The sequence below is a fragment of the Scyliorhinus canicula genome, chromosome 7 (genome assembly GCF_902713615.1).
Source record: "Scyliorhinus canicula chromosome 7, sScyCan1.1, whole genome shotgun sequence".
Taxonomy (NCBI): Eukaryota; Metazoa; Chordata; class Chondrichthyes; order Carcharhiniformes; family Scyliorhinidae; genus Scyliorhinus; species Scyliorhinus canicula.
Window position 1 is genome coordinate 115,110,340 of NC_052152.1, and position 21,382 is coordinate 115,131,721.

The following is a 21,382-nucleotide window of genomic DNA, read 5'->3' on the forward strand; positions in this document are numbered from 1 at the left end:
TCTGAAAACTTACCGATACTGCTCCCACCTTCGAAAGGAGTTTTGCCTTTCCCAGCAGATTCTCAGACGCAATGCTTCCTGGAGTAAATAACCTCAATAGTTCCAGAAATATTGGAACAAAGAGATTTACCTGAGCTTAGGAGGTTTCGAACGCAGTCCATCTGATGATTTTCACAGGCTACATAGAGAGGTGTTCCCAGATGTGTAACGCTGCAATCAACAGGCACCCCATGATTCAGCAATGTTGTCATACACTTTGTGTAACCTGGAATTAGATTGGGAAAGCATTTTACACAAAGCAGTCCAGATCCTTTTTGATCCTCATACATCTCACAAACTGTCTAGAAGATAATAGAAGATCTAAATATTGGTACCATTTAATTTACGATGGTACTCTGAAGGGATCTGTTGTGGGCAAGTTTGGTTCAAAGTGCCTCTTAATCCTTTAGTAATTGCCCCTTTCCCTGAGTCAGCAGCCCTACCTTTTCCCTGACTGACACATATCAAGGTAACATTTGCACAGAATCAATATTTCTATTTCCTCTGTTCCTTTCATTTGTTTATCCCACCATTCCTTATGTTCTCTGGGGTTCATGGTGGGTTCCTTCTTTACACACTTTACTTATGATTTTATTTTTATTCACCAAAATCAATAATAGAACAAACCCATGAACATCCAAATAAAACAAAAGCAACACACAGGTTCTCACAAGTTATTTTTTTCCCTTTTTTAAATCACCTTTTCACACAGCATGTGAACTGTACTGTGGCTATGAACTTAATTTCTTACTTTAGACCATAAGACATAGGAGCAGAATTAGGCCACTCGGCCCATCGAGTCTGCTCCTCCATTCAATCATGGCTGATATTTTTCTCATCCCCATTCGCCTGCCTTCTCCCCATAACCCCTGATCCCCTTATTAATCAAGAACCTATCTATCTCTGTCTTAAAGACACTCATCTATCTATCTCTGTCTGGAAGACACTCAGTGATTTGGCCGCCACAGCTCCTGCGGCAAAGAGTTCCACAGATTCACCACCCTCTCTCTGGCTGAAGGAATTCCTCCTCATCTCTGTTTTAAAAGATAGTCCCTTCAGTCAGAGGTTGTGTCCTCTGGTTCTAGATTTTCATACTAGTGGAAACATCCTCTCCATGTCCACTCATTCCAGGCTTCGCAGTATCAATAAGATCCCCCCTCATCCTTCTGAACTCTATCGAGTACAGACCCAGAGTCCTCAACCGCTCTTCATATGACAAGCTCTACATTCCAGGGAACTTTCTTGCGAACCTCCTCTGGACACTTTCCAAGGCCAGCACATCCTTCCTTAGATATGGGGCCAAAAACTGCTCACAGTACTCCAAATAGGGTCTGACCAGAGCCTTACACAGCCTCAGAAGTACATCCCTGCTTTTCTATTCTAGCCCTCTCGACATGAATACTAACATTGTATTTGTCTTTCTAACTGCCGACTGAACCTCCACGTTAACCTTCGGAGAATCTTGAACAAGGACTCCCAAGTCCCTTTTTGTCCTTCTGATTTCCTCAGCATTTCTCCATTTAGAAAATAGTCTATGCCTCCATTCCTCCTTCCAAAGTGCATAACCTCACACTTTTCCTCATTGTATTCCATCTGCCACTTCTTTGCCCATTCGCCTAGCCTGTCCAAGTCCTTCTGCAACTCTCCTGGTTCCTCAATACTACCAGTCCTTCTGCATATCTTTGAATCATCTGCAAACTTAGCAACAGTGCCAAATTGACTTCTGGTGGCAGCCATGGTGTGAGTGGTTGCACATTTGGTGGCTTCTGCTCGTGGTGGACCTTTTCTTTGGCTAACAGTGGAGATGAGCGTTTGCAAACGGTGCAGGAGGGATGGAAGAAGAGATCATCCCACCGGTGCATGGATTTGTGGACCAGAAGTAGACGAAAAAGGAGAGAACAGTAGAAAGTTGCTATGGAGCATGCAACACAGGGGAAGATGGTGGAGTGTCTTGGTCCACGTTTGCCGACCCAGTGGTTGACAGATCAATTAGTGAGCTTCCTCCGCAAGAAGTTTGCCCAGCAGAGGAGGAGAACTTGTCGGACCTGGCCAGGGTGGTGGATCTGATAAAGGCAGGGATCGACCGCATGGAAATGAGGTGAGAGGCCCAGGGCCAGGCGATCCAGTGGTGGAGCACTATGAGCAGCTTACCTCGATGGCTGCGGAGATGGGGTTGATGAGAGACCAACAGAGGAGGCTGCAGGACAAGGTGGAGGACTTGGAGAACAGATCGCGCAGGCAGAATTTGAGGATCGTGGGCCTTCCGGAGGACAGTGAGGGAGTGGACGGCGGTTCATAAGTGGCATGGATGTTTGAGAAGCTCCTGGGGGAAGGAGCGTTTGCTCGGCCCTTGGAAGTGGACCGAGCGCAAGGAAATGAGCCGCCGAGGGCGATAGTGGTGTGACTGCATCAGTTCCTGGATAACAAACGGATTTTGAGATGGGCCTGGCAGACGTGGTGCTGTATTTGGGAAGGCAGCGAGCTGTGTGTCTATCAGGACCTGGGCGCAGAGCTGGCTAAAAGGAGGGCGAGCTTCAATAAGGTGAAAACGGCCATCTTTAAGAAGGGGGTGAAGTTTGGCACGCTATACCCAGCACATCTGTGGGGCCTCACGGTAGCATGGTGGTTAGCATCAATGCTTCACAGCTCCAGTGGTCCCAGGTTCGATTCCCGGCTGGGTCACTGTCTGTGTGGAGTCTGCACGTCCTCCCCGTTTGTGCGTGGGTTTCCTCCGGGTGCTCCGGTTTCCTCCCACAGTCCAAAGATGTGCGGGGTAGGTGGATTGGCCATGCTAAATTGCCCGTAGTGTAAGGTTAATGGGGGGATTGTTGGGTTACCGGGTATACGGGTTACGTGGGTTTAAGTAGGGTGATCATTGCTCGGCACAACATCGAGGGCCGAAGGGCCTGTTCTGTGCTGTACTGTTCTATGTTCTAATGGATGAAGGCCGGGAACTCCATTTTGGGTCACCGGAGATGGAATTTATGAGAGACAATGGACTGGCAGGAGAATGAGGACATTGAATTCTGGAGGGGAGGTTCCTATCTTGTATCTTGGTTTTCTTCTGGTTTGCAGGTTGGATTGGATTGGATTTGTTTATTGTCACGTGTACCTCGGTACAGTGAAAAGTATTTTTCTGCGAGCAGCTCAACAGATCATTAAGTACATGAAAATAAAAGGGAATTAAAGAAAATACATAATAGGGCAACACAAGGTATACAATGCAACTACATAAGCACCAGCATGGATGAAGCATAAAGTGGTGTAATGTTAATGAGGTCAGTCCATAAGGGAGTCATTTTGGAGTCTGGTAACAGCAGGGAAGAAGCCGTTTTTGTATGAACAACTTTTGCACTGTAGTGGGGCCGTTGCTTTGTTTCGGGTTTGTTTTTTTTGATGGGGTGGTGGGTTGCTCTTCTCTTTGTGTTGGGTGGGGATTGTAAAGTTTGCACTGAGAGAATGGTTGAGCGGGGGGGGGGGGGGGGAAGTTTATTTTGTTATGGGATAGTGGGGGGAAGAGGGAGGGAGGGTAGATGTCTGCTGACACAGGAGGGACTGTTGAAGGGTGACATGGTGAGGGTCGATGACGGTGGGCGCCCGAAGGCGGGCCTGAGGAGGTGCGGGTCGCAGGCTGGAGGCTGTTCCAGGAAGGGCTACGGTTGACGGCGGGGGCAGGGGCGCCTCAACCAGGCTGATTACTTGGAATGTGAAAGGGCTGAATGGGCCAGTAAAGAGGGCCCGTGTGTTCGCACATCAGAAAAGTTTAATGCCGGACGTGACAGAAAACACAGCTGAGGAAGGGGTGGATAGGGAAGGTTTTCCATTCAGGGCTAGATTCTAAAACAAGGGGAGTGGCGATTCTGATTAATAAGCAGATGTCATTTGAAGTGGGAAGTATAGTGGTGGACCCATGGTGCAGATACCTTATGGCGAATGGGAAGCTGGAGGGGATGCCGATGGTATTAGTGAACATTTATGCTCTGAACTGGGACAATGTGGTGTTTATGAGGCGGGTATTGGGTAAGATCCCTGATCTGGACTCGCATTGGCTGATTATGTGAGGGGGGGGATTTTAATACGGTTATGGATCCAAGGCTGGATCGGTCGAGTTCGAGGACAGGGAAGGTGTCAGCGGTTGCGAAGGAGCTAAAGGGGTTTATGGGACAGATGGGTGGGGTAGGTTCGTGGAGGTTTTGTCGGCCGAGAGCGAAAGAGTACTCATTCTTTTCCCATGTATGGAAAGTATACTCCCGAATTGTTCCGTTATGGATAGGGCGCTGTTGGCCGGCGGAGGGGCGGGGGGGGGGGGGGGAGGGGGGCGCTGCGTACTCGGTGATAGTAGTGTCCCACACTGGGTGGACTTACGTGTGAGTAAGGAGCGGGTGAGTGCTCGTACTGCAGGTTAGATGTAGGACTATTGGCGGAGGAGGAGGTATGTGTGCGGGTGAGGGAGGCCATTTGGAGGTATGTGGAGACAAACCATACGGGAGAAGGTCTCGGCAGCTACTGTATGGGAGGTGCTGAAGGCAGTGGTGAGAGGGGAATTTATCTCGATACGGGCACACAGGTGGAGCGGGCCGAGATTGATAGATTAGTGAGGGAGATTCTCCAGGTGGTCAGGAGGAACATGGAGGGCCCAGAGGCGGGGCTGTTGAAGGAGTGGCAGAAGCTGCAGATGGAGTTTGGGTTGCTATCCACAGAGAAGGCGGTGGGGCAGTTGAGAAAGGCGAGATGGGTGGTGTATAATTATGGGGAGAAGGCGTGCAGGATGCTAGCACACCAGCTAAGGAAACGGGAGGACGCGAGGGAGATTGGGAAAGTTAAGGTTAGAGGGGGTAATACGATCTTGGACCTGGTGTGGGTGAATGGGGCGTTTAGAGACTTTTGCAGCAGCTTAAAAAAATCGGAGCCCCCAGCCAGGGTGGAGGGGATGAGGCTTTTATTGGAGAGGTTAGAGTTTCCGAGGGTGGAAAGCCTAGGCGCCCCAATTGGGCTGTTTGAAGTGGTGGAGGGGCTGTAGATGATGCAGTCGGGCAAGGCGCCGGGGCCGGATGGGTACCCAGTGGAGTTTTATAAAACGTTTTCAGGAGTGCTACGGCCCTTCCTGGTAAGGGCGTTTAATGAGGCTCGGGAGTGAGGGGTACTCCCTCCGACGATGTCACAGGCCTCGATCTCTGCCATCCTGAAGCGGGATAAGGACCCGAAACAATGTGGTGGTATCTCCCTTCTAAACGTAGACGCCAAGCTGTTGGCCAAGATCTTGGCCACAAGAAGAGAGGATTGTGTGCCAGGGTTGATAGGGGAGGACCAGACGGGGTTTGTGAAGGTGAGGCATTTAGTGGCGAATATAGGAAGGCTGCTAAATGTGATTATGACACCCTCCGAGGGAAGGGCAGTGGAGGTGGTGGTCGCCATGGACATGGAGAAGACCTTTGATTGGGTGGAATGGGAGTATTTGAGGGAGGTTTTGAGGCGGTTTGGGATGGGGCAGGGTTTTGTGGACTGGGTCCGGTTGCTGTATCAGGCACCGGTGGCGAGTGTGCGGACGAACCGAGTGAGCTCGGATTATTTTAGGCTGCACTGGGGAAGAGGCAGGAATGTCCACTCTCCCCACTGTTGTTTGCCGTGGCCATAGAGCCACTGGCGATAGCGCTGAGAGCGTCAAAGGACTGGCAAGGGATTGTACGGAGGAGGGTGGAGCACAGGGAGAGGGAACACCAGGTGCCCACCGGTGCGCTTCAGGCTTTCCACACCCGGTGGCCACCACAAGGGCTGAGGTGCACTATCATCCCCGGGAATGACACTTTTAAGTTAATTAGTTAAGTTTGCTTTTGATGTTGTGCTTTAGATACAGTGCCCCACCAGAGGCGAACACCCTCTCTGATTTGTGTTTATTTTCATTTTATTGTTTTATTAAAAGAATTTAGTTCACATTTCAATGACTTTCTTTCCAAGCGAATGCACTTTCTTGTATGATCACCCATGATTTAATGAGACATAGATTGGAACTCCTTACCACAGAAGCATCCTGGTAACATTAAAGTGTCACGTGAGAGTGCCTTTACGAAATGGGTGTTTTTTGTAGAGTAGCTGTTGTGGGTGTACTTTAAAGAAATGGGTGTTTGTTACTGCAGTGATGTCAGAGTGTGGGTGGAGCTGGGCTGTCTGTCAGCTTTCAGTTTCACTTTGAGAAAAGTTTGGGTGTGTCTGTTTTTTTGGTTTCGTTTCAGTGTTGGAGCTGCAGTCAGCCACAGAATGTGTAATGTTGTTCTCTCTGCCATGTAAAGACTATCTCTTGATCCTTTGATGAATTCAGAATAACTGTTCTCAGTAGTGAATTTAAACCTGATGTGCTCCTATTAAAAGGTTTTTTTTGTTGTCTTATGGATGTTAAAAGGAAAGTTTAAGTATTACTTAGAATGTTGTATTCTTTGGGGAGTTGTATTTGAATTGATGGTTGCTAGGATGTTCACTGTATGTTTTAAAAAAGTTAACTTGAGTTCATAGAATAAACATTGTTTTGCTTAAAAAACTTTTCGATTTCTGCTATACCACACCTGTAAAGTGGGCTGTGTGCTCCCCATACCACAATCTCGTAAAAGTTGTGGGTCAGGTGAATTCCATGATACACTTTGGACTTCTCTAAACCCTGACCCGTAACAAAAGACACATGCCACGTTATAGAAATGGTTAACTCAGTAACCAGTGTCATTTCTTTTTACAATGGACATTGAATAACTGTACACAAATAGAGAAACAGACATAGAGGAATACTGGGTGTCCAATTTTTCCTGAATTTGTTTCCCCAGCCTGACAGACCAGAGCCTGGGCAGCACGGTACCACAGTGGTTAGCACAGTTGCTTCACAGTTCCAGGGTCCCAGGTTCGATTCCTGGCTTGGGTCACTGTCTGTGCAGAGTCTGCACGTTCTCCCCGTGTCTGCGTTGGTTTTCTCCAGCTCCTCCAGTTTCCTCCCACAGTCCAACGATGTGCAGGTTAGGTGGATTGGCTAGGCTAACTTACCTTTAGTGTCCAGAAAAGGTTAGTTGGGGTTACGGGGATAGGGTGGAGGTGTGGGGATAGGGCGGAGGTGTGGGCTTGGGTAGGGTGCTCTTTCCAAGGGCTGGTACAGACTCAATGGGTCAAATGGCCTCCTTCTGCACTGTAAATTCTATCTGTGAAACCTATAATGTGGTCACTACATTTAGGTTTAACAAAAAACAACTTTGAATTAAACAATTAATTTTGTCATGAAATCTACGGCACAGCTCTTGGCAAGAAATCCACTCCAGCCTATGCAGACATAGACATGGCAAATGTGAAGAATGTGTTTAAAATGTGTACGAGGCTCCCATTATGTTCCAACAGATATTTGAATTACTTCTAGGGTACTCTGACATGCATATTGTAAGAGACCTTCCTGTTTATTTCCTTTGTTCCCATTTCTTTTCTTTTAATTAATTTGATTTGTGGATCCATAATTGGGGTATGCCTTTAAGCAGAAGGCTCAAAGTTGAAAACAGCCTGCTTGCCAGGACACACTGTTCCCAGGTTTTGTACTTTGGGGAGGAGAAACGAGACTCCTCAGCACCGAGTGGATCTCAGTACCCAAGTTGTGGAGAGAGTCTGTTCGATTTGTTATCTGACACTGGTGAGTTCGCCAGGGACAGTGTTGTGCCTGACAACAGTCAGGTTCCTGCGTGATGCTTTCTGAGAGAACTTGGCAGGTGTGCCAAGTTAAAAATGAAAGTAACTCTCTCTCTTGGTTGCTGAAGTGAAATTACTGCTCTATTATTCTGAAAGAAGTGATTGCCTCAAACATCGTTTTCTGTGAACCTGCTGAGTCTGCAGAGAAAGTAGACAACCTCACGGTAGCATGGTGGTTAGCATCAATGCCTCACAGCTCCAGGGTCCCAGGTTCGATTCCTGGCTGGGTCACTGTCTGTGTGGAGTCTGCACATCCTCCCCGTGTGTGCGTGGGTTTCCTCCGGGTGCTCCGGTTTCCTCCCACAGTCCAAAGATGTGCGGGTTAGGTGGATTGGCTATGCTAAATTGCCCGTAGTGTAAGGTTAATGGGGGGATTGTTGGGTTACGGGTATACGGGTTACGTGGGTTTAAGTAGGGTGATCATTGCTCGGCACAACATCGAGGGCCGAAGGGCCTGTTCTGTGCTGTACTGTTCTATGTTCTTACCAGAGAAAACTATCTCAAACCTAGAAGGAAGAAGAACCAAAACGAAAGCTGGAACAAAGATATTGACTGGAAGTCATTCCAGTGCATCCAGTTTATTTTTATTAATAATTTCATTCCTTTTCCACCACCCTTTCCCCTCGCTGTTATTTGTCTGTGTGCGTATAGAACGAGTTAGGAAGTGGGGCTGGAAAAAGGGTTGCAGATAGTCCGTTACATTTTCTGTCCGTTTAAGTTTAATACTGTACATAATAAAAGGTTTGTAGTACAGCTACAAACCTGATGACTGTAGTTTATACGGCTCAACCAAGAAGCTCGGGTATTTTCAATAAAATCTAATTCACCTGTGACTCCATGTCAAGTGGGGCTGGAATCGGTCTAGCGTACAGCCTACGTGATCCTTCCATGTGTCATAAATCCATTTTGATGCTGCCACTGACCTTTCGGTAGGTTATACAGAATCGGGCGTTTCCCATCTAGCTTAGGTACTAACACAACTGCCGAACACCAGCTACTCTTACGCGGCTCAATTAAATGATTCTCCAACATGTATTGGAGTTCCACTTCTACCTGAGCTAGTTTCTGTGGGTTCAGTCGATAGGAATGCTGTTTAATCAGGTTGGAGTCACCTCGGTCCACATCATGTTCAGTTAATGCAGTGCACCTCGATGTGTCCCCACAAACCTTCTTATCCTTTTGTAGTAGTCTTATGAGATCTTTTTGCTGCTCTTCTTATATATTTGCAAACTCAATATCTAACTGTGCTAGTATTACAGTATTTGCTACTCTTATCACAAGGGTCGCTCTGCGAACTGTCGACCTCCTCCCCTACCTCACTCTAACTATCTATATCCACTTCCACTACTTCTACCTTCTGACACACTGGTTCCTTCCATCACCTTCCCTGCGATGATGGTTTTTCAACATATTTATGTGGCATAAATGGTCCTTCTTACTACAATTTGGAGTATCTGTCAGGTCAGTGTTCTTCAAAGTCGGGGGCGCGGGTGTCAGGAGGGTCGCGTAGCTGTTGTCCGTGGCGCTCGCGATCGCGCAAATCCCCGCGCAGCATCCGGCTTTTCATAACGCCGGCTGCAAGTGGCCGCGAACAAGTTAAAAAAAAATTTGGCTGCATTGTGCATGCGTGCCGATAATTGGGCATGCATGCACAGTGCGGTCTCTATTTTTTAAAAACTGTTGCTTCTTTTTGTTTTACAAGTTCTGTAGTTGTTTTCATCATTTATTTTATTCATTTAATTTTTATTTTTTTCATTTATTTTATTCATTTTATTTTTACAAGTTCGGGGGGGGGTTTTATTCACTTTTTTCATTTATTTTACTCATTCTTTTTTACAAGTTCGGGGTGGGGGGGGGTTTTATTTGATAAAATTTTACAGGAAAAAAATTCAGAACTTTGGACAGATGGAGACTCCATACTTTCCGACACCAGAAGGCTTCACCTTCATCCAACAGGTTCCATTGGAGGAGCGTGTACGAGGGCCAAAGGGACCCAAAACCATTTCCTCCATTTTTGTCAGCAGCAATCAAGCTAAGAGAAAATGGTGATCGCGCAGGTCGGCCGGCGTGGGTCCCGAAGGTTGGCCGGTTGGTAAAAATGGGTCCCCGGAAAAAAAGTTTAAAGAACACTGTGTTAAGTCAGTCACCTTATTCAGCCTCCTAGCTACCTTATAGTGGTCGCTGAATTTTGCTTTCAGGGATTTACCCTGTAAAGGCAATAATACCAATACCTCATCTCCAGCTTGGAATATTCTGGGCTTAGAATGTTTGTCTTCCCACATTTTAATTCCTGCGTCCAAAATCTTTAAATGCTCTTGGACTACCTGACAAGCTCCTGTGAAACTTTCCAGAAATGTGGACACGTAATCCAACAATCCGGATTCATCTTTTTGGTTTAGAAACCTCTCTTTTCTCAACTTTAATGGACACCGTACTTTATGTGCATAGACCAATTCAAATGGGCTAAACTCAGTACATTTGTTTGGAGAATTCCTGGTAGCAAATAGTTAAAAATCTAATCCCTTGTCCCACAACCTCACGAGACATTCATAGCAATCATGGGTTTTGAGAGTTTGACGATATGTCTCCAAAACTCTGAATTTATGGATGATGGGCTTTGACTTTCATTGCTTGATACTAAACTACGAATTATGCCCTGTAAACTTTTAGACATTAAGTTAGAACCTTGATCAGATTGAACTTCTAAGATTGGCCATAGTGTGAGAAGAACTGCATCAGCTTTTCCACTACTACTTTAGAATCATAGAATTTACAGTGCAGAAGGAGGTCATTCGGCCCATTGAGTCTGCATCGGCCCTTGAAAAGAGCACCGTACTTAAGCCCATGACTCCACCCTATCCCCGTAACCTCACGTAACCTTTTGGACACTAAGGGGCAATTTATCATGGCCAATCCACCCAACCTGCACATCCCTGGACCATGGGAGGAAACCGGAGCATCCAGAGGAAATCCACACCGACACGGGGAAAACGTGCAAATTCCACACAGACAGCCACCCAAGGCCTGAACCAAACCCGGGTCACTGGAGCTGCGAGGCAGCAGTGCCAACCACCACACCGCTCAAATCTGACTCTGGTGGGATATGAACCCTTAACCTTTAACTAACTCATCATGACAATGACTAGAAGTCCAACACACTATCCGTTGTGCCCAGAACCACAAGTCAAGGAAGGGAAGGCAAGTGTCTGAGGGTGGACCATGTGAAGGTGATAGAGAGGCGGAAAATGGAAGCAAAACTGATTAATTGTTTCAGTTCCAGTCAAGAGTATGAAACAGCACCGATACAGTCATCGATGTACCGTAAAAACAATTGTGGAAGGGGACCCGAGAAGGACTGGAACTAAGAACGTTCCACACACCAACAAAATGACACACAAAACTGGCACCCATGAGATTACCCAGAGCCACACCTTGCATTGAGGATGTGAGATAAGTTAAAGGAGAAATTGTGAACCGTGTGCTGATAATTTCATTCTGTATGCCATCCTGAATTGGATACTTTAGCTTCTCTTTCTCATTGGGTACAGTGTCATTGTTATAGTTTCTTACTCAACTTTAATAAAATGGTGACATTAATTACAGATGCTCCTAATGATGAAGATTGCCATTGCTGTACCAATTGTTCCTTAATTTCTTCCAGGCTTGTTGTGTCCACTATTCTATCTGAAAGTCTGTGCCATACATTGATCACTCTTCATGTGAAGAGTAATTAGCTGTAATTGTTCTTGACAATATGATTTGTGGAAATCGGGTGGTCATATCCATGAGATTGTAAGAATGTACCGATGTACATGATGCGTAGAACGGTAGCACAAGTGACTAGCACTGTGGCTTCACAGCGCCAGGGTCCCAGGTTCGATTCCCCGCTGGATCACTGTCTGTGCGGAGTTTGCACGTTCTCCCCATGTCTGCTTGGGTTTCCTCCAGTTTCCTCTCAGTCCAAAGACGTGGTTAGGTGGATTGGCCATGCTAAATTGCCCTTAGTGTCCAAAAAAGGTTTGGAGGGGTTATTGGGATAGGGTGGAAGTGAGGGCTGAAGTAGGTCGGTGCAGACTCGACGGGCCTTCTGCACTGTATGTTCTATGTCCTGCTCTCATGTGAGGCAATGATCCTACAATCTGACTAAGTGGTTCTTCAAACACTGGTATGGGTATCAAAGGTGCTGGTCAAATCACATTAGGAGTTGGGGTTTACCTATTATCTGACAGGTATGACGGTTTCTGCAGAATTACATTACATCCTTATGCAGTCCTGGTCAAAATGCCTGTTGATTGATACCAGTGTTTTCCAAATTCCCACATGTCCTGCCATTGGTATCTCATGTGTCACCTGCAGTATTCCTACGATATTTGTGCAGTACCACTGTCCGATCAACAACCATCTATTCTTCGTCCGCAGGATCTCTCCACTTCCTCATCAGTACTCAGTTTGTAACGTAATAGCACTCTGGAACCACTTCAGCCTCAACTCCTAGAACATGGAATTTACAGTGCATAAGGAGGCATTCGGCCCATCGAGTCTGCACCGGCCCTTACAAAGAGCACCCTACTGAAGCCCACGTATCTACCCTATCCCCGTAACCCCCACTTAACATTTTTTGGACACGAAGGGCAATTTAGCATGGCCAATCTACCTAACCAGCACATCTTTGGACTGTGGGAGGAAACCAGAGCACCCGGCGGAAACCCACGCAGACATGAGGAGAAAATTCAACTCCACAGTCACCTGAGGCCGCAATTGAACCCGGGTCCCTGGCGCTGAGAGGCAGCAGTGCCAACCACTCTACCACCCCAATGGCCCCTCACTGTGACCTAAGCTTCTTTGATTCTACCTACCAGAAAACACACACTGCCCTCTGAGAAAAGCTGATCTTCCCTCAGACACTCTGTAATCATGGGTGAAGAGATAAACTTAATTCCTGCCAAATCATTCTCCTAAGACTACTCCATCTACTGGTAACTTCACCACTCCGACAACTCCTGGGCCTGATAATAAATCACACTCCAATTGTACTTCATACAGGGGACATACTCTCCACTTATCCCATTCACTAACACCTTAGCTTTCAGTAAACTCACCAAAGGGAAAACCAAATCACTCTCTGGTAAGAGAATTTGCGTAGCACTTGTGTGGCTTGAAATAGTTATGGTATTGGCCACATCATTTGATCAAAATGGGGTGATCTTCCCATTAGACAAAAACCCTACATATCTCCAATCTACCTATTTGCCACACCTGCTCCCACAGCAGTGTTTATCTCAGCTCTCCTAGTTCTAGCTCGAGTTACAATCTGTCTTGTAGTATTCTCCACTTTCGTTCCCTTTTTAGAAGCTCATTATGAACCAATGCGTTCCATTTTATTGCAATGGCAACACCTTCAGGTCTCACCTCCACCCTCAGTATCTTCCTTCGTGGTCTGAGAAAGAGATCTTGGGAGCATTCCCAGCTATCCCTTCCTTCCCTTGGCTACCTGCCTTCCTTTCACTCTTCCTCTTCGTAACCGTCTCAAAATTATGGGGGTGACTGAACAATGATTAAAATTTATGGATCAAGTCATAATCATCAGCCATTATTGCTGCTGGTCTAGCGATTATAACCCTTTGGTCTTCAACATGGGTTCTTATTACAGAAAGTAGTGAATACTTAAATTTTTCGAAGAGAATGATTTCTCTTGGCGTCTCACAGGTATTTCAACCCCCAATGCTTGTACCCACCAATCAAGATTGTTCTGCTTAACCCTTTCAAATTCAACATAGGTCTGTCCCAGCTGTTTCCTTAAATTCTGAAACTTTTGCTTATATGTCTCTGGAACCAATTCGTATGCACCCGGAATAGTCTTTTTTATCTTGTCGTTATCCTTCGGCACGCCCTCTGGCAGGGAAGCATAAACTTCTCGTCAGTTTACTTTGCATGGGAAATGTCTACTTTTCCTTTCATCACTCCATCTGGAATTGCTATTGTCTCAAATGCCACGAAGAATTCTGCTACATACTTTTCTGCACATTTTGGTACTTTCTGAACTTCGGGCTTTTGTGTTGGTACTCCTTCCTTCTGGGCTTACAATGGTTTTCTCTGTCAAGGATGTCTCTTTGCAGACTCGGCATCATTTCAGGTTCGCAGCAAAATATTTAAACATATCCCCACGAGGGACTGGGAAGGGTTACTCTTTCTTCTTGACATTCTTCAACTTCTGTGTTTAACTCCAACTTCTTAAAATAATACTCTCTCTTCTTTTCATCTGTTTCTAATCTTTCCATTTGAACATCAAGTTTCCTCATTTCAATTTCCTTTTGAAAAGCACTTTTTTCCGCATCCAGCGTGCCCAGCATGTCCATTTTTTAAAACTCCCTCTCATGCTCGAACTGCAACCAAATTCTCTACAGATCAGTTGCCCCACCAGAAAATGCTTCTGATGCTTCACTACCTGGACTACTTGCATGTGGACTCTCCTGTGTTTCTAACAGACCCATGCACACAACAAATACTCATATACCGCGACTTTCTTAGCTTTAACCGGCACCGCAATTGCCAATTCAATTAACTTGTCTTTTTGTAGCCTTTGTAAATAAACTAAAGACAAGTCCTCCACAGAAGAAAGGTCTTAGCAGGTTCCAGATCCAGCCTGTTATACTAATACAAACCTGGTGCCTCTTTTATACTATACCCCAAATCGTACCATTTGGGATGAGTCCCCAAACTATGTCATGGTACCCTGGGTTAGTGCAGTTAATTCCAGCCCCACTTGACTCGGAGTTGAAACACAGGTGGAATTAGATTTTATTTAAAATACCAGAAGTCCTTGGTTGAGCCCAATAACCTACAGTCACCAGGTTTGTAACTTTACAATACAATTAACCTTTTATTATGTACAGTATTCTACTTAAACAAACAGAAAATGTAACTACTACCCTTTTCCCAACCCACCCTTCCTAACTCACACCACTTTCTACACACAGAAGGGGAAGGGTGATGGAAAGGGAAATAAATTGAGAAAAATAAAAGGATAAGGAGCTTTGATGCACTGGGATATGACTTCCAGTCAATGTCTTTCTGAACTTCAGGCTTTTATTTTGGTACTTCTTCCTTCTAGGCTTGAGAAGGTTTTCTCTGTCAAGATTGTCTCTTTTTACATCATTTCAGAGAGAGAGAGAGAGAGAAAAGAGTGAGAGAGAGTGAAAATGAGAGAGAGTGAGAATGAGAAAGTGAAAGTGAGAGTGAAAGTGAGAGAGAGAGAGAGAGAGAGTGTGAGGAGTGAGAGAATTAGAGTGAGAGTGGGAGAGTGAGAGAGATCATTTCACTTCCAAGGTCTAAACACTTCTGCCCAGCTCTCTCAGAAAGCATCTAGCAGGAACCAATCACAGACCGCTGTCAGGCAGAACACTGTCCCTGGCCAATCCACATGTTGCCAGTTAGCCAATCAAACCAACTCCCTCCAAATCGGTTTCTTAAGATCCACTCGGTGCCGAGGAGTCCAGGGTCCACTCTCCAAAATACAAAACCTGGGAACACAGTGTCCTGGCAATCCGACTGTTTCCCACCTGCTTAAAGATACATCCCGATTATGGGTCAACGACCAAAATAATAAAACATAAGAAAATAAATGGGAACAGAGGAAATAAACAGGAAGGACTCTTACAGAAATGGAGTCAGCAGGAGTCTGGTTGATGGAGTTTGGTTGTAAGCCTTGCAGTGCCTTGGGAGAAGAATTTGATAAATACCCATGGTTGTCAGACTATTGTTTTGAGAAAGTCTGGATGGAGGCCTCAGAAAGTGGGAATGGAGCCAGAAATAGGACTTAAAAGAGCACAGCATCAAACATTCAGGAGTGCAGCCAGAGTGGAATAGTTGACCACTGAGGGCGACAGAGGAAGGGATATTGATGGAGTGGCTGAACGGAGAATCCACCACCATTGAAGGTTATTCGGAGATTGGTTATGTATGAACAAATGGGAATTTTACCATTTTAATGAAGTGTCTAGAACAGACCAATTTGGAGTTACCATTTGTGCTACAATTAAGTTGTCTTTCTTCCTTTAGTTATTAAAAAAAAACTATCAAAATGGTTGTTTTCACATGTTAACTGGTATTGAGTCACCAATTCTTGTTCTGTCCAGGGTGTGGCTGTGAACCAAAGTGAGACTCCACAGGGATTCTCGTGCCCCTACAATGCCTCCGGCAGGGTCTTTTCAGTGTCAAGGGGCACAAGTCTCTGGCCACGCTGTGCTTGAGTGAGAGCACAACATGGCCGGGGAATCCTGGGAGAGGCCTCCAACGAGCCTCCTGGCAGCCTGAGCACCTCGCACCCAAGTCCCGCAAGACACTGGAAACAGAACTCCACCCAAAAGTGGCGTGACCAAACGGCACTTGCTGAAGTAGATAGCGTACCTACTTAAGGCCTACCTACCCGGGATCTACCGGCCTCCCTCGTTTCAGCGGCTTCCTCAGCAGGCGCCAATCATTACTGGTCCCGGATCAGCACCCAGGGAATCTCCCGGGCCATTAGATGCCCTGGGTGGTCAGGGTCAGAGCAGGGTGGCTCCCTGAACGACCCTGGAACACAGGCCACCCTGTCACTGCCAAGCTGGCTGGAGCACTTTCCCTGGATGCCAGGTTGTCAGTGTAAGAGTGCCCAGGTGGCACTGCCATGGGTCAGGGCCCAAGGGGGCCATGTCCATGAAAGGAGGGTGGATGGGGGAAATCGAAGGCTGCAGGGCAGGTATGTAGGGGCCTCAGAGGTTTGGGGGTGATAGAAGTCCTGGGGGGTTCTGTAAGGGGATTTTGGGGGCCCCCATCTGTGTGGGGGGCTGACATTTCCTATGGGTGAGGGTTGTGGGGACCCACAAGCTCACGTATAGATCGGGTTACCGTCTCAAAATAGCAGCACAATCTCGGAATTCAGCTCCCCAGTGCTGAAAATGTGGGCTTAACCAGTGAGAAACTCGCAGGACCCAAAAAAGTGACTAAGTGTCATTGGATAGCGGTATGGAATTTGTCAGCAGAGCCAACAGGAACCTCCCTGTAACATCCGCCACAGATGAACTTAGAAACTTTTCCATTGGACTTCCGGTTGCGGCTATGCGGAGCTAAGCCGCACGTTCGGCAGCTCCCGCTTTAAAAGGACTTGTGGGCTCTTTTAAGGGCCCCAAACGGCGCTGATCCGACGATTCCCTGTGGATAAAGGGGTCTGGAGCAAAACCCCCCGGGATTTATGGTTCGGACTCGATGTGGGGCGAGGAGAAAAACGGCAGCAGCTCCCCTGGAAAAGCGGGGGAAGGTGGACAAAATGGCGGCCGGTGGAGCCCCTGAGGAGTGGAGGCAGTGGGCTGAGGAGCAGCAGGCGGCCCTTCTGCGCTATTTCACGGAGCTGAAAGGGGAGTTGTTGGAATCCCTGAAGGTGACGACGAGTAAGCTGCTGGAGACCCAGACAACCCAGGGTGCAGCGATACTTGAGTTGCAGCAGCAGGCCTCTGAGCGCGAGGAGGTGGTTTCGGCCCTCGTGGGGAAGGTGGAGATACACGAGGCACTTCATAAAATGTGGCAAGATCGGTTCGAGGAGATGGAGCTTCGGTCACGGAGGAAGAACCTGCGGATCCTGGGCCTCGAGGTGGGGCTGGAGGGGTCGGACCTGCCGGCCTATGTGGCCGTGATATTGAACTCGCTGGTGGGGGCAGGATCCTTCCATCTGCCCCTGGAGCTGGAGGGGGCCCACAGAGTACTGGCCAGGCGGCCTAAGGCGAATGAACCCCCGCGGGTGGTGCTGGTGCGGTTCCATCGGTTCAGTGACTGGGAGTGTGTTCTGCGATGGGCCAAGAAGGTGAGGAGTAGTAAGTGGGAGAATTCAGTAGTGCGTATCTACCAGGACTGGAGTGCAGAGGTGGCCAAGCGGAGAGCCGGGTTTAACCGGATGAAGGCGGTGCTCCATGGAAAGCAGGTGAAGTTCGGCATGTTGCCGCATGCGCGCCTGTGGGTCACCTACAAGGACCGGCATCACTACTTTGAGTCCCTGGAGGAAGCGTGGGCCTTTGTGCAGGCTGAAAAGCTGGACTCGAACTAGAGATTGGGGGCTGTGGGAGTTTTTCTATTCTATTCATGTATCATTGTTTATGCTGTAGCGGGTTATTCTGTTTGTTTTTGTTTTTTCTCTCGCTTTCGGACGATGTGGGTTATGGTTCTGTGTTCTAAGGGGGGTACTGGGGTTTGTGGTTGATCTGGATCTTTGTTTGTACGGAGTTGGCGGTTGGGCTGGGACTGCTGTTTGGGAGCTGCGTTGGTGGGGTGGGGCAGTGTGAAAGCGCGGGCTTTTCTCTGGTTTCCCGCGTCTGGTTTCCCGCGCTGCAGGACGAGGGGGTGGAGCTGGTGGCGAGGGGCGTGGTTATTAGACCAGGTTTCCCGCGCTGAAGCGGTGCCCAGGGGCTGATGCAGGGGAGGAGGGGGGACCTCATATCGGGAGGGGTCAGAGTTAGAGCAGGAGCTGCCAGGGTCAGCAGAAGTCAGCTGGCTCACGGGAGTACAGTGGCCTGGGGGGGGGGATACCGGGTTGCTGCTGGATTGGCCAGGGAGGAGTTCGAGGGGGTCGGGGTGAGGTTCTATCGCCGTGGGAAACAGGCCGAAAGGGTGATGGCCAGGGGCGAGCAGTCAATGGGTTTTGGCTAGTCGACGGGGGAGGGGGGGCGGGGTGCCCCCTGATCCGGCTGATTACGTGAACGTGAATGGGCCGGTTAAGCGGGCCCGGGTGTTCTCGCATCTGAAGGGGCTGAAGGCGGACGTGGCCATGCTCCAGGAGACCCACCTGAAGGTGGCGGACCAGGTCCGTCTGAGGAAGGGGTGGGTGGGGCAGGTTTTCCACTCAGGGCTCGACTCGAAGAACTGGGGGGGTGGCAATCCTGGTGGGGAAGAGGGTGGCGTTTGAGGCGTCTGAGGTTGTGGCTGATAGTGGCGGCAGATATGTGATGGTGAGCGGTAAGCTGCAGGGGGAGAGGGTGGTGTTGGTTAATGTGTACGCCCCAAATTGGGATGATGCTGGTTTCATGAGGCGTATGTTGGGCCGCATTCCTGACCTGGAGGTGGGGGGGCTTCAATACGGTGCTGGATCCCCTACTGGATCGTTCTAGTTCAAGGACAGGCAGGAGGCCAGCGGTGGCCAAGGTATTGAGGGGGTTTATGGACCAGATGGGAGGAGTGGATCCCTGGAGGTTCGGGAGTCCGAGGGCTCAGGAGTACTCCTTTTTCTCCCATGTGCACAGGGTTTATTCCCGCATTGATTTCTTTGTTTTGAGCAGGGGTCTGGTCCCGAGGGTGGAGGAGGCCGAATATTCGGCTATCCGATTTCGGACCATGCTCTGCATTGGGTGGATCTGGGGATGGGGGCGGCGCGGGACCAGCGCCCGCTTTGGCGTCTGGACGTGGGGTTGTTGGCTGATGAGGTGCGTAGGAGGGTTCGGGGATGTATCGCGAGGTACCTCGAGGTCAATGATACTGGGGAGGTCCAGGTGGGGATGGTGTGGGAGGCTCTGAAGGCAGTGATTAGGGGGAGCTGATCTCTATCCGAGCCCATAGGGAGAGGGGGAAGAGGAGGGAGAGGGAGAGACTGGTGGAGGAGCTGTTGAGTGTAGATAGGAGGTACGCGGAGGCCCCGGAGGAGGGATTGCTGGGGGAACGGCATAGCTTGCAGGCCAAGTTTGATTTATTGACCACCAGAAAGGCGGAGACACAGTGGAGGAAGGCGCAGGGAGCGGTCTATGAGTATGGAGAGAAGGCGAGCAGGATGCTGGCGCACCAGCTGCGTAAGCGGGACGCGGCTAGAGAGATTGGTGGAGTGAAGGATAGAGATGGGAATGTGGTGCGGCATGGGGCAGAGGTCAATGAGGTCTTTAGGGACTTCTATAGGGAACTGTACCGGTCGGAGCTGCCGGCGGTGGGAGGGGGAATGGAGAATTTTTTGGACAGGCTCCGATTTCCAAGGGTGCAGGAGAAGCAGGTGGAGGGACTGGGGGCGCCGATCGAGTTGGAGGAGCTGGTCAGTGGGATTGGCCACATGCAGTCGGGGAAGGCGCCGGGACCGGATGGGTTCCCGGTTGAATTTTATAAGAAATATGCGGACCTGCTGGGCCCCCTGTTGGTCAGGACCTTTAACGAGGCATGGGAGGGGGTTGTTCTGCCCACGACAATGTCTCGGGCACTAATCTCCCTGATCCTGAAGCGTGATAAAGACCCCTTGCAGTGCGGATCATACAGGCCGATTTCACTGCTGAATGTAGACGCCACGTTGTTGGCGAAGATCTTGGCCACTAGAATAGAGGACTGTGTACCGGGGGTGATACATGAAGATCAGACGGGTTTTGTGAAGGGGAGGTAGCTGAACACTAACGTGCGAAGGCTGCTAAATGTGATAATGATGCCGGCAGCAGAAGGAGAGGCGGAGATTGTGGTGGCATTGGATGCGGAGAAGGCCTTTGACAGGGTTGAGTGGGGGTACTTGTGGGAGTTGTTGGAGAGGTTCGGGTTTGGGGTGGGGTTTATTAAATGGGTGAGGTTGCTGTATGAGGCCCCGATGGCGAGTGTAGCGACAAATGGGAGGAGGTCCGAGTACTTCAGGCTCCACCGTGGGACGAGGCAGGGTCCCTGTCCCTGTCCCCCTTGCTTTTTGCGCTGGCAATAGAGCCTCTTGCCATGGCTTTCAGGGAGTCGAGGAGGTGGAGGGGTTTGGTGCGAGGTGGGGAGGAGCACAGAGTGTCACTGTATGCGGACGACTTGCTGTTGTATGTAGCAGACCCGGTGGGGGGAATGCCGGAGGTGATGGAGATTCTTGCTGAGTTTGGGAGTTTCTCGGGATATAAATTGAACCTGGGCAAGAGTGAGCTGTTTGTCGTACACCCGGGAGATCAGGAGGAGGGGATTGGTAGGCTCCCGCTAAAGAGGGCAGTGCGGAGTTTTAGGTACCTAGGGGTTCAGGTGGCTAGGAGCTGGGGGACTCTGCACAAGCTCAATTTTACTAAGTTGGTGGAGCAGAAGAAGGAGGAATTTAAAAGGTGGGACATGCTGCCGTTGTCGTTGGCGGGTAGAGTACAGTCCGTTAAATTGACGGTGCTCCCGAGGTTTTTGTTTTTGTTTCAGTGCCTCCCCATTTTCGTTCCGAGGGCCTTTTTTAGGAGGGTGAACAGCAGCAACCTGGGATTTGTTTGGGCACATGGGACTCCGAGGGTCTTTTTGGAGCGGGGCAGGGATCGAGGGGGGCTGGCGCTGCCCAACCTCTCTGGGTACTATTGGGCGGCTAATGTCTCGATGGTACGCAAGTGGGTAATGGAGGGGGAGGGGGCAGCATGGAAAAGGATGGAGATGGCGTCCTGCGGAGGCACGAGCCTGAAGGCACTGGTAACGGCTCCGTTGCCGCTCCCTCCAACGAGATACACCACGAGCCCGGTGGTGGTGGCAACCCTAAAACTTTGGGGGCAGTGGAGGCGACACAGGGGGGAAGTGGGGGGCTTGGTGGAGGCCCCGCTGCGGGGGAACCACCGGTTTGTCCCAGGGGACATTGATGACGGGTTCCTGGGGTGGCACAGGGCGGGCATTAGGAAGTTGGGAGACCTGTTTATTGACGGGAGGTTCGCGAGCCTTG

General features: G+C 49.0%; 1 protein-coding gene across 8 annotated transcripts in view; it reads right to left on the minus strand.

The window, feature by feature from the left end:
- The window catches only part of LOC119969291 (ankyrin repeat and SOCS box protein 9-like), a 131,894-nt gene that overhangs the window by 38,022 nt on the left and 72,490 nt on the right, over positions 1-21,382 (minus strand). For all 8 annotated transcript variants that reach the window (XR_005461326.1, XM_038802713.1, XM_038802710.1 and 5 more), the window contains exon 6: positions 131-265. Coding sequence is in view for 7 of the 8 variants with exons in the window: in XM_038802713.1 (XP_038658641.1) it covers positions 131-265 (135 nt within the window). In the remaining variant the exon portion in view is untranslated. The remainder of the gene's footprint in view (positions 1-130; positions 266-21,382) is intronic.